General features: G+C 36.7%; 1 protein-coding gene across 5 annotated transcripts in view; it reads right to left on the reverse strand.

Annotated features, from left to right (window-relative positions):
• Nucleotides 1–13,347, reverse strand: part of IL1RAPL1 (interleukin 1 receptor accessory protein like 1) — a 764,863-nt gene that overhangs the window by 15,222 nt on the left and 736,294 nt on the right. For 4 of the 5 annotated variants that reach the window (XM_013192689.3, XM_066980474.1, XM_066980465.1 and 1 more), the window contains exons 8-9: nucleotides 12,426–12,571; nucleotides 499–642 (exon numbers count right to left, since the gene is read on the reverse strand). In XM_013192689.3, coding sequence (XP_013048143.3) covers nucleotides 499–642; nucleotides 12,426–12,571 — 290 coding nt within the window. The remainder of the gene's footprint in view (nucleotides 1–498; nucleotides 643–12,425; nucleotides 12,572–13,347) is intronic. The other variant, XM_066980460.1, reaches the window with a different exon arrangement.

Genomic DNA, 13,347 nt, shown 5'->3' on the forward strand with positions numbered 1-13,347 from the left:
CTCTCTCAGTGATTAAGTGAAGTCAAGAAAATAGACTGCTATTTGCATTCCCAAACACTCAGCACAGTTTATTGAGACTGATCAGATCAGTTTAAACAAGGAGTAAATTGAGATTCACTCCAACCTCTACCTATCTGGGGAACGCAATTAGGAATATGCTTCCTTCCTTATGGAAAAGTGAAACTGCCTTTTGGAACTGTCAGAAAGGGAAAATCTTTAATGCATAGGTGCTGGTAGCTTTCATTTGGTGTTGGGAGTATGAATCTAAAAGACATGGGTGTTGCCTGGAGATCAGAGAGTAGCATGTACATCAGCTAAGCAGCCACTGCTGCTAATGTGCTGCATGAGGAAAGTGTATTAAAGTCAGTGGCTAATGCAGTGAGGAATAAAAATTGTAGTTAACGCATCTTAAACTGAAATTAAACTTGGGCCTTAGTAAAGAGAATAGAAGACAGGCACACGCTGCATACTGACAAGCATACTGAAAAGCTGCCTTACCTCCATCTAGTTCTTCGGCTCCAAAATGATTCCTGTAGAAGAGCATAATCTCTATCTTGTAACACTTGTAGATAGTCACTAAACAAACAAGCAGCAGCAGAATAGCACCAAGCCCACCAGCAAGCTCAACTGTATACATCAGCTCTGCAAAGAATTACAAAATGCAGTAACAAACACATTCCAAAACAGAGAAAGATTAGCAGTAGACCTTACTTATATTAAACAGTAAAATAAAATAATGAGGGTTATTTTATTATTGTTATTTTTTTTAATTAGCTAAAGAACCCTTGAAAAAATAACAATAGGAACATTTTTCCTTTAATAACATACTTTTTCCTCTGGTACTGTGTCTGGATTGTTCATTTGAAAAAAGAACTGTTGCTGGGATGTGTATGTGCATATATATAAAAGAGAGATCTGATAACCCTCTTCCTTCTCTCTCTCACTGTGGATATATCACGGTTTGTTTTACACATGTAAATGTTGACATTCCAATGAAAGCAGAGGTGAATATTTTTTTTTTGTGGATTATAGTTAAAACACATTTCCTCCTTTAATCCACACAGAAATAAGAAAAAGATCTGGTTTTGGATGAGTTTTAGTCTACTGCCTACAATTAAACTAAGGATTTTTTTTCTTCCTAAAACAAACAAATGATCAAACAAAAAAAAAAGCAAAGAAAAAATAGCTTGAGGGATGTGAAGACAAATTATACAAGGAATCCCAGAGCCTCACATCTTGGTTATATGTAAATATCTTTGACACAGTTTCCCAACGATTTGCAATTCATTTTTGTTCTCTCGTCTTTCTCCAAACAGGGTTTGCTTTATGGTTAGCCATTGCAAACCAACCCAATTTGTCAGTCCTGACGTCCCCATTCAGACCATGATCCCTCCTCTTTTGTGCCTTTGCTGCAGTCTGCCACTGGAGATTCACATGGCAGATCGAGTTCATGCTATGTAGTTCCCTTTTGAGGATGGTGACTCCAGTCAAATGTAGCCACGTCTAATAACAGCAATCTCCTCAGTGGGGTCACTTATCAGTGAATAAGTAGTATGTCATCATGGGCCTTCAATCCCCTTGTCTTAACCATTGCACACTCAAGAAAACTCATGCAGCTATGTGGCATCCATTTTGTGGCTAGTTTTCCTTTGCTAATCATCTTGAAACTAGCAATGTTAAACAAGGACAGTGGGATGGTTGCTAGAAATGTTGTAACTTGAAATGAGTAATAAATGGCATATCTTAAGACCATCTATATTTTTTCAATATCACTCAGTTCTGAGGAATGCCAAGAAATCAAATCTTGGAAAACTAAGTTATGCAGTTTGCTTCATAATATCTATGCTGGAGAAAGCTTTGTTCATGTTACTTTCACACCACACTCTTCCAGTGGGCAGGTTCTGTCTGACTGAAGCAGTGTAGGCCCGTTTTTTTGGCTTTTGTGGTTATGCAGACATGATACTCCAGCACAATACAATTCAATTAGAGAAATAAAAGGTTATAGGAGAAAGTGACAATTCCATTTATTTTGACTATGTCTACTGAGAATCACACATTTTTTTATTATTTTGAGGCAACTGTAAGATGATTTCATTGCTCTCTAGAAGGCACTAAAACTGTAATAAAGTAAAATAAAAAGGCATTTATATTCTGTCATTCTTTCCAAAACTGTGCTGGAAACTCCTTTGTGTTAGATATTTTCAAGACTGGCATGGTTATTTCAGACTTTCAATTGTCTTCTGGTCCAGATACGGGAATGTTAATAAAAATAACCAAAAAAATAATAATGTTTGCATACAAGTAATACAGTATTTTACAATATGAATGGAAATGGAAATTGTTCTGCACTGGCTTACTATAGCCTGTATATCATTTTGTACTACAGGTGATGCAGCTGTTTAATAGGAACTAGAAGAACAGTTTTTAATATGTTGGGTTGCTAGGTACAAAATATTTATGTGCCTGCTGTTGTGACTCATTAAAAGTGACGGAAATACAGCTGGAAAACAAAAGTTTTTCCTAAATTAATGATTTTGAGATTAAATGGAAAAAATAGCTGCAGGTAGTTAGTTACCTGTTCTCTATCATTATGCATGAAATCAGACTAATGCACTGCATCATTTTTGCCATCAAAGAGTCCCTCTTAGGTTCTATTTTCCCCATAAAATTATTCAAGACTATGCTTGTATTTTTTCTTTAAAAAAAGTCTATATGAATATACATAAAACTGTCCTAAACCTATTAGGCAAGCAGAGCAAGAAACAAAACTCTCTAAGTCACCTTGGAAAGTACTAGAAATTGCCTTTTTTTCTGATGCTGCCTTGCCGATCATGTTCACATATGAGTACAAGGGGAAGATGATTCTTAAACAGAATTGTTTCCATAGTAAGTTTTTTGCTCTTTCCTTCTAGCATAGCAAGTTTGTGTTTTCCTCCATGCTGAGCTATGTATCAGCGCATACGCGCTCTCTGTCTCAGGTGAAGTTTATAAGGGTCTTAAGGCAGAGAGATACAGTAATTATCCATCCTTACACACCACCATGCAAAAGCCTTAGATAGTCCCCAAAGCACACAAACTAGTGCAGCCCTGTCTGTACAGTGCCGTGAAGGGCAGGACAGATTAGCCTGTGCATAGTGCCACATTAAACAGTTTGCTTTCAGGCCTCAAGCTAGTGCAACTGCAGGTTACTAAAGCATGCTGTACAGGGGCACCATCTAGCTTTGAGCTGCCTTGGGAATTTTTTGAAGAGCATCACCCTGTGTTATGCCGAACTGAAGGAGTCAGAAGCAGTCTGGTTTTCCCCTTGTGAGGTGGAGCGGAGGACTCTGACTCCTACCTGGATGAGGTTACTCCTGAAAGGTGTCTTGTGAGGCTTTTGGTGATGTGTGTGACAGCAAGGATGTAGTAAAGGTGGAATAGCAAGGATAGAGTGTAAGGCTGCCTTTGCAGAAACATGATTGTTTTGTGCTGCTTTATTCTGCCTTCTGCACTGCAGTTTGAACATGATTGCTACAGCAGGCATTGCACTCCCTTTGAAGTGTGATCTGTTTTTCCTGCTGAAACTCAAGTTTCCTGCAGTGGCTGCACGCTAAAAAGATTCAATTTCAGCACAATTCCACATCAGAGGGGAGAGACAAAAAGTGCAAACCTTTTAAAACCTATTTAGCCTCTGTGTTACGTTTCTCAAATTACAGACCTTGCCCTCCTTAAGGAGCTGAGGCTGAATGTAGAAAGTAGTAGAGGAAAATTACTCGGCTAACCCTTAGGGGGACAGGCATTCTGTTAAACACAACAAATGAGCAAGTGCCAAGGAGCTACGTTCAGAAGCACAGCGATCATTTAGTTACAGGCAATTAACAATAGTCCTCCAGTAGCACAGGAACAGTTCTACTCCAACGGAAAACACATTGATTACTGCTGCAGTAGTAGATTGGTTTCTGAATAAATAGCTTCGATTTAAAACAAGATTTGTTACAAGCAGCTTGACCAACGGCTACATTTTTTTTTTCTCCTTATCAGGAGGTTTTGGCCCAGCAACCCAAAGAAAGAAAATGCTAATTAAAAAAAAGTACACATCCTCTCTAAATATTCAGCATGATGTGATGGTAATAAATGTACTCATTTTATAGCGATGCTGTCCTAATCATTAGGCGTATTTGTAGGATATATCTTTGATCTTTACCTGGCTTTAATTTTTGATAAACTTCCTTTCTCTGTGTAAAGCAGGTAATTCACTTATCTTAGCTGGAGTTGTAATAAGAAAGTAAATAAGAGTGCTTTCAAAGATTCATACCTCATGACTTATACAACATGCTTCAGAAACCTTACATTTAATGATCTGTGATAATTTAAAATTAATCTTATTCTATTCATTAGTCCGTATACAGTTGAGCTACCTAGAAAAATAATTATGTTTCAAACATTTTTTTGTGTGTGTGTGATTTATAACTCTTCAAGGACATGTGATTTATATCTGTGTATTAATTTTCTGAGGCTTTTTCAAAATCCAATTACAGTCTGTCTAAGGTTTCAATTTTGCAATCACTTACACAGATTGCATAACTTCACAGAATATAAGTAATCCTTCTGAAGTCAACAGGACTATTCACAGAGCTTCAGGTTATCCCACACAAATCTCCGCAACTTTGTGTCTTAGACTCATTTCCATTTTCTGCTTGTCTTGGACAATTTTACAATAAAGCTAAAAGGCTTGTTTAGATTCAGTTCTTAGTTTGTCTAGATATATGTTCATAGGGTTCAATTATAAAGTGAAACATAAAGGTAATGGGTATAATTTGGAAAGGAAGCAGGTTAAGATAATGCTTACTAAAATTCTCCACTGTTATTTTCTATGATGATGCCCGAGAGAATGGAAAAAACAGATACTGATAACCAATGCAAGACCAATGTTTCATCAGATGTAGTTTTGTTTATAAAGAGTTGTCTTACCCATAAAGGAAGGAGGAGGCCAGCTAGAAAAGGAATAGTCATCTGAATCTCATTTTAGACATCATCAGTAAAAAGAAGAGAGAGATTAGATTGGGAAGAAAGAAAACCATACTCATAGTTAAAAAAATGGAGAAGTATGATTTTTTTTTTCCTTTTTCTGAATACAGAATGGCTATAAAGCAATATATCTTTATACAGAGATATCTTTCATAGAAATATAGCATATTGAACCACAGCTTTACACAGCATATGCATACACAGTATGTGTATATGTACATGTATTAACTATTTTCTACTTTTTGATATTTTTTTCATTTGTTTCAAAGAGCAAAATAAATCTGTATTTAAGGAACAAAGATGGCTTTATGAATACTGCTGTGAATAACCACTAATAGATATTGTTGAAATAATAATACTTCTGATACCAGTAGAAGCAGATTTGGCATGTTCATTAGCTTGATCATGAAATCATCTATAAGCACAAAGCTTATACTTTCTGCCAGCATAGGCCACATAGGCCTGTAAATGCCTGCAGAGTTGACTTAAGGTGGGTAAGTTTGGTTATAGTTTTAAATTTTTATTTTTTTTCAATGCAGTAGCTTCATTTTATCTGTCAGAACTATTGAGACACGGTTATCTCACTTTATTTATTAGATCAATATATAATACATACTCCATATATGTATGTATGAGTGCCAATACAAGTTGGGGATCTTGTTGACCTATTCATTAGTACAACAGACAGCATATCCAAGCTGTGGTTCTGTTGGACATTTTAGTGTTACTAGACTAGAGAAAATAATTTGTAATAATAGAATGTATATTCTTAGTGATGACATTTTTATTCTTTCTGAGAAGTATGGAATACCTGTTCCCAGCAGAAGAATAATTACAGTCTTGAGCATGTTAGCTCAAGAGAAGACAAGATTGAAAAAAATGTAGATGCTGCAGCACTACTGAAGTTTACTAGATTTAAATACAGAACACTGCATTTTAAAGGCAGTTTATACTTCAGATTGAAAGAAAAAAAGTTGCAGATATGCAGATTTGAATTAATCTCTAGTTAGCTTCCGCAAATAAATTTTATATGACTTAAAACCTTACTGATTAGGAGAGATTCTATTTGCTTATTGTGCTACAGAAATCAGACATCCCACACAATTACTTCTTTTAGATCTGCTGAAAGAAATGAATGTAAGAAGCACTGGGAGGTGCCAAAATGTGGGGAAAAATGGAGTACCAAGTTCCAAGGATGTAAGATCATAAAACATACTGTTTACATTTCTTCCTATGGATAGCATTAATGAATAATTTAGCTCTGAATGGTTTATAAGAACAATTTGTGTTATTTTATTTTAAAATATTTTCTTCCTTGTCAATCAGGGTTAGAAAAGAACTTACATAGCCATTATATAAAAAGAACTATGATAAAAGAGGAACAAAAGCTGTTTTAAAAAGAAATCTGTTTAACAAACCAATTTGTTTGACATCTCTTCAGAGGAGAGCTGGATTTAGGCACATGGTAAGTAATCTGACTAATCTTTTCATTGGAGATGTCTTACTCCAGTTTTCTAAAGGATAGAAACCTTACTGATGAAGAAAAGAGTTTTATGAAGAGTTTCTGTCAAACAGACAGAAACATTCTTTAGTACACAACTAATTTACTGATTTTAGATGAGATTGAGTGTAAAAAGAGTAGTCATTATTGGTTAGGCTTGGGGAAAGAAGTCAGGAAGCCCCATGTCATGCACCTTTGTTCCTGTGTCATGTACTGAATCTTTGCACTGCTCAGAACAAGACAACCTGAAGGCTTCTTTAATGGCCTATGATGGCTTCTTTAATGACCTATGATGGCTTCTTTAATGGTGGGGGAGGGGGGAATCAATTCACATCAAATCAAATCAAATTTCACTTTCAATTCTAAAACCTAGAGAGGAACTCAGAACAGCTTATCCTACAGTGCAGAGCAAAAGCTGAATGCCTTATATGCTGGAAGATATACATGTGTGAGGTCTTAGCAAACCAAATGGATCTGTGTTTTACAAAAGTTTTGCTTCCACTGAGACTTAAGAGTCTTGCTGAAATGTTCAGTTAATTAAGAACAATTAACAGAAGTTGTAATATGAAACTCCTTGCTCTCGTATCTCACATGATGAGTGCCAATTCAGAAATTTCCGAAACATCATGAAGCAGTATGGCAAAGGGAATTGTAACTCCTGTGGTTTCTTCATGGAGTTTAGATGATAACTGTCGTTTCTTTTCTCTTTTAATTGTCACTCATGCCTACTGCTTTGTGAAGTTGTGTCTAGTCATTGAAAATGTTCGTGAAATCAAAAACTTAGATTATTCAAGTCCTGACATTATAAAACAGATTTACATTAATATGTGAACGACACAGTAATTTAAGGTGCTTCTCAGCAATTCTATTACCATTAATAACTGGATGAAGAATATTCAGAATTTCCTACTATTCATAATTTGGCTTCCAATATTTGGAAATATTAATACAATGTTTATGTGTTCACAGGCAAAGAGTTTAAAGTATGCCTACTTAAATTTTTCCTCAAGAAGCATTTCCTATGGAAAAAAATAACTTGCTTTAATTTCAAACATACATTCTCATGGGCAAATTCAAATAGAATAACTCTTCCTCTAAACAATATATTTTATTAAAACTCTTTAAAAGTTGTTTTAACCATCCCTCAGTTACATATGTTAGGGTCAAAAAGCCCCATAGATGCCCTATGACAGAAGAAAACAGACCCAAGATATAAGAGGCACAGGACAGAAGAGTAAACAACATTGAGAAAAAATGGAAGAAAAAGAAGGAGATACTTTGAAAAAAATGCATAAAATGTATTACCTGCCCACAGGTCTGATGGGTGTCCCATGAAAACCATAAATATGTTATTTAGTTTTTAAAATAAGAAAAACTGAAAAAAAAAACCAACCCTCAAAACTTAGGAGAGCATAGAATTTGAGATTATTTTTGCATTGGTATTTTATTTGCAGACACGCAGTCAAGAATTTCCACAGAAATAGCCACAAAATTAAATAATAATCTGTATTACCACCTAAGTTTACAATTAAATAAGACCACAAGGGATTTGATCCAGCATGAAAGTCATAGTTTAGAAGATGTAATATTGTAGAAGAACATTATTTCTTCTTATGCATTATATTTTTATTTATTACGTATGGGCTTGTCTTCTTGAATTAAAAGCCTGTGAAAAAATAGAATTGTAGTGTATGATCCACCCCTTACATCATCTGCAGTATGTAGTTTGTCATTAATAAATTTGGGTTTAGCTACTGTCAGTACCACCCTCAATATTAATTTCTAGAAGGTTCCTCTATCTAGTTGAAGACTGACCTGTAACTGCTACAGATGATCGATGATAGCTATCATCACTAAGCAACAAAATCAGCTTCAGATTGTAACAAGTAGATCTTTTTTGTTCACACAGAAGAGCAAGTAACTCTATTATTGTAAAAATGATAGAAAGAAATTTGATCAACAGCTGGAGGAAGAGAATGAAAGTTAGATCTCCTGGGTTCTGGTCACTCTCTATTGCTGATTATTTTTGGACAAATTTTGTAGGAATGGACCAGAGGAGGAAACAGCATTGGCATTGCTATACTTAAAATGCTCTACTGCCTTTAGCTCTGAGTTAAATGTTTCCTATGCGTGGCATCTGAGGAAAGGTAGGCATCTAGAAATGGTTAGCTGTCTGCATAAAAATACTGATCATAGGTTTTCTCCACTGGCAGTCACAAAGAGGAACTCAGGAGGAAATTGGGGCTAAACTGCCAGAGATGGGGACTGATGGTACCTGGGCTAAAGGGAGATGCCTAGACCGCAGTTGTCTGAAGCTGGATGCCTAATGTAGTGTAGCTTTTCTTGCACAGCTCTTGCCCTAAACTTTCTTTAATGAGGTGGGAGGCTCAGGGTTTCAATTCCAGGACCAAATCAGGGAGAAAGTAGAAGCTCCCTTGCCCTGGCTGCTCATGTTGGGCACTGGCATGTGAAGGGACTGCCACCAGCTCCTGCTTTCATTTTCTGTGAGGTAAATAGCTCCCTTCTGGGACAGACTGGAGTGAAGAGTAAGAAAGATGCATGTAGGTGTTTGCTGGTGATTCAGCCTCTCAACTATTTGTCCTTTCAGGATGTGTAATTGTGGGCATACCCAAAAGCTCCCACTGGAAGTTCATGTTTACAGAGAATATATTGAGCAGGGCAAAGCAAGAGGCAGAAGGTTGTTTTAAAGGCTTACATTTTGTACCTGAATCCCCACTCTAGCATTTAGCTCTAAATACCTCTTTTCCCAGGAACACTTTTTGTCCAGTAACAGAGCTTTCTGCTTTTTTGTCTCTTCTGATCTGAGTGATAATGTACCACATATGAAGTTTAAGAGTGATTTATCAGTTTGTTTTCAGGTAAGTAGTGAACATTTCAAATTCACCATGTCTGTTTGCTTATACCGATGAAAAAGAGAGATCTCTAACTAGAAAACCAGGAAAAACTAATACCTCTGCAAATGCTTTAGTTTCAGGAAACAAATTTACCTAATTGTTAGGTCCCTATTGTTCTAAGTGAGCAAATAATCAAAAATTAATAAACAGCTAACTCATTCCTATCAGAGACTAAATATGGATCTAAACAGGGAAACCTAAAACGAAATGTTGTCATGGTGATATACAGGAGACTAAGCAAGCAGTGCAAAGCTCCTCTTCCTAGGAGACCTGAGAGACAAGATCAAATTTTTATCTGTCATGGTTAATTTATCATTTCACTCAAACAGTTGTCAACATGCAAAGTATGTAGAAGGCTTGTAACAAGTACCTTTTGTTTTTTTGAGGGCACAATGGATTTTGTTTCCAAATCACAATTTCAGATTCAGTCTTACTTAATCTTTTGTGGGAGCTCTTGCTATTTTACCTTTTACTATTTATAAGGGCAATTAAATATTGAGATTACTTCCTCTTAAGCATGTCATTGTGCATCATGAGACCACATACTGTGATATGTTTGACATACTGATTTCTCTGAAAAAGGGAGGAAGGAAAGTAAACCCTTCCAAAAATTTTATATATACACTGATAGATTAAAGATATGATGGTCACAGAACAAAAAAATTACGTTACATGTCATGTCAGTCTTGGTGTTATTGCTTGTATGGAGGGGAAAATAAGGACTCACCATCAGCACATGACTTAAAAATCAGTCAGTTAATTATTGGTTTCAAAGTAATTTAAGCCTTAAAATTCTATATCTCCAGTGCTCCATGTACTAACTTCATTATTAAAGACAACACATTGAATTTGAGTGTTTGTTTTTTAAAGTTGTTGCCCTGGGTTCAAATATATCTGAAATAGGGTACATGGCTACCACCTGATAAATTGTTGCAGTTCAACTACTTAATAAGTTAATTTTCCATTTCAGTAAATTCAAGAGAATATTCCAAATACCACAATAAGTGGAACATCTATTTATTTACATCTACATCTCATAAGAAAGATTGAGAAGTGTTCAGAAAAAGGGCTATGAATTAGCTCTTTTCAATTAATTGGGGGTACACACAAATATATTTAAATAAATGAATCACACTGTCTGGGTTTATGGCTCTAGGATAGATTTTGCATGTTGCAAGACTAAAATTAGGGAAGGCTTCACCGCTTTGATATAAATTGAGATGCAACAACTAGTTCAGTACCGTAGGAAGAACCCAGAAGAACATTTACAGACTAAAAAAAGCACAGTAATGACAGCAAAGTACAGACACTGCTGCTGATTGTTCTTTGCTCTCTTAAACCAGTGGGATGCTTCATGAGTGTGGGGAGCATCAAGCCTAGGCGTGTGGAGCACCCTCTGGGAGGTAAAGTGAACAAAGTGAATATCAGAACCTGTCTTTGCAAGAGACTCTCCTCCTTTCCATAATTATCTCCATCCCTGTGGACATTAGGCTGAAGTAACTGAATGTGAGTGGTGAGTAGAAATAGGAAGATACTTATATGTTTCTGTCTTCGCTTGAAAAATGTTGGTGTTACGCAAATGTGTTAGAAGGAAAATGTCCACAGTCAGACTATGCAGGAACTCCTGTAGGCTGGATGGATGGACAGTGAGGTGAGTTGAAAACTGGCTGATTGGCTCGTCCTAGAAGGTTATGATTAATACTGCAAAGTCTAATTGCGGGCCAGTAACTAGTGGCATACCCCAGTGGTCAATATTGGATCTGAGTGAAGGAGGCAGGGTGTACCATCAGCAAGTTTGGAGATGACATAAAACTGGGAGGAGTGGCTGATAGGCCAGAGGGTTGTGCTGCCAACCAGAGGGACCTGGATAGGCTGGAAAAATGTACTGATGAGAAACTGTTGAAGTTTAACAAGGAAAGTGCAAAGTTCCTGAGAAGGAACCATCACAGGTACCAGTACATGCTGGGGAACACCCAGATGGAAAGCATTTTTACAGAATATAACCTGAAGGTCCCTATGGATATCAAGCCGAATATGAGCCAGCAATCTGCCCTTGCTGCAAAGAAAGTTAATGGTATTCTTGACTGTATTAGGCAAAGTGTTGCCAGCAGGTGGAGGGAAGTTCTGGGCCCACCAGTACAAAAGAGATGTAAACATACTGGAGAGACTACAACAAAGGGCTAGAGGAATGAATAAGGCTTTAGTGTTCCTCTCACATGAGAAAAGGCTGAGAGGGCTGGCACTGTCCAGTCCAGAGAAGAGAAGGCTCAGAGGGATCTTGTCAATGTGTATATGTACCTGAAAGGAGGGTGAAAATAGGGTTGAGCCAGGCTTTTTTCAGCGGTGCCCAGCTATAGGACAAGAGGCAATAGGCACAAAGTGGACACAGGACACTCTGTCTGAACTTTAGGAAACACTTAATTACTGTGCTGGTGACAGAGCACTGGTACAGGTAGCCCAGAGAGACTGTGGAGTCCTCCTTGGAGATTTTCAAAAGCTGCCTGGACATAGTCCTGTGCAACCTGTTCTAGGTTCCCCTGTTTAGGCAGGGGTTTTGGACCAGACAAACTCCAGAGATCCCTTCCAACCTCAACCATTCTGTGATTCGATGAAGTTTAGGTGATTTTACTGATAGAAGTAGAATGTATTTGTTTTGCTTTTTTAATATTTGATTTTATTTCTTAAAGAAAATGATTATGGTTTTATTACTTGTAACTTCCTACTATTTTTTTTCTCTGTTGAGCCTTTATTACTTTTAAAATTTAAAATTATTAAATGCATCTGTTATAGAAATATAATTAAAAGGTGTTACTGTATTTATCCTGGTGACAGCCAGAATAAACAGCAACCTTTATATTTTATTTTGGATGTGGTATGAATGCTAAGGGAAAACAATTAGTGCCTATTAATATCTCAGAAAGACATACTTTCATAAAAAGGAAGCTTTCCAAACTGACCACCCCCATAATGTACCATTTTGTGGTGAGGACCTGCATATTTACCCCTTTTATGCAGAAGAATACTGGCGTGACGGCGTCCATTTCCATTCTCAACATAGCATGAGTAATTGCCAAGGTCTCCTTCTTCCACGGAGTCAAGAATCAATGAGATAGAAACTTCCTGTTCCCCAAGATGTTCCTTGAGAACCCTAAGGAAAAAGAAATCGTATCTTCTGTTCTGCTTGTATCACAGTGGAGCATTAGATAATCATGACATAATATTGCTACTTACAATTCACAACTCTTTGGCTTCAAATTTGGTTATGGTTTGATGCAATCTTAATTAAATTATATCACACACTTTTCTTCCTCACTTCTAATGAGGAGGTTTGGCTTTGTAAATGTTAATGAGAGCTACAGTTAATTGTATTTAAGCAGGATGATGTGCACACTGATAACATATTATTGTACTCTGATGGAGGCCCTGATCAGTAATATGTAGAGTCTTGAAATGTTAGAACAGAGAAAAGTGAAACAGTTATTTTCAGGTTTTGGATTACACTGGGAGTCTTGACAAAATACACTATTTGTATACTGAATTAAAAAAATATTTTGTGATTATAAAATTTGACTATGTATTATAAGTCAATAGAAGGAACTGGAATGCCAGATGCCACTCATTCTAACAGATGCTAAGGAAAAGCAAAGACCTGCTTAATGCTGTTTTCCAATTTCTTTCTTTCCCTCTTAGCAATCTCATCAGTGGTTTTAGAAGCAAAGCAAGTGACAAACTGCTACAGACTGCTCCTTCACTTCACACCTGACAAAAGCAGCGGAAAACAGTCTTCTGGGTCCTCCCTCCACAAAACAAGAAAGTTGTAAAGAGGTTTTTGACACATTTTCGTCAGCCTTCAAAATGCCAAGTCTGGTTGAAAGGCTTGGGAAGAGCTTTATATGAGAAATGTAACTTATCTAGTTGTCTTGT

Source organism: Anser cygnoides, chromosome 1 (assembly GCF_040182565.1).
Source record: "Anser cygnoides isolate HZ-2024a breed goose chromosome 1, Taihu_goose_T2T_genome, whole genome shotgun sequence".
Classification (NCBI taxonomy): domain Eukaryota; kingdom Metazoa; phylum Chordata; class Aves; order Anseriformes; family Anatidae; genus Anser; species Anser cygnoides.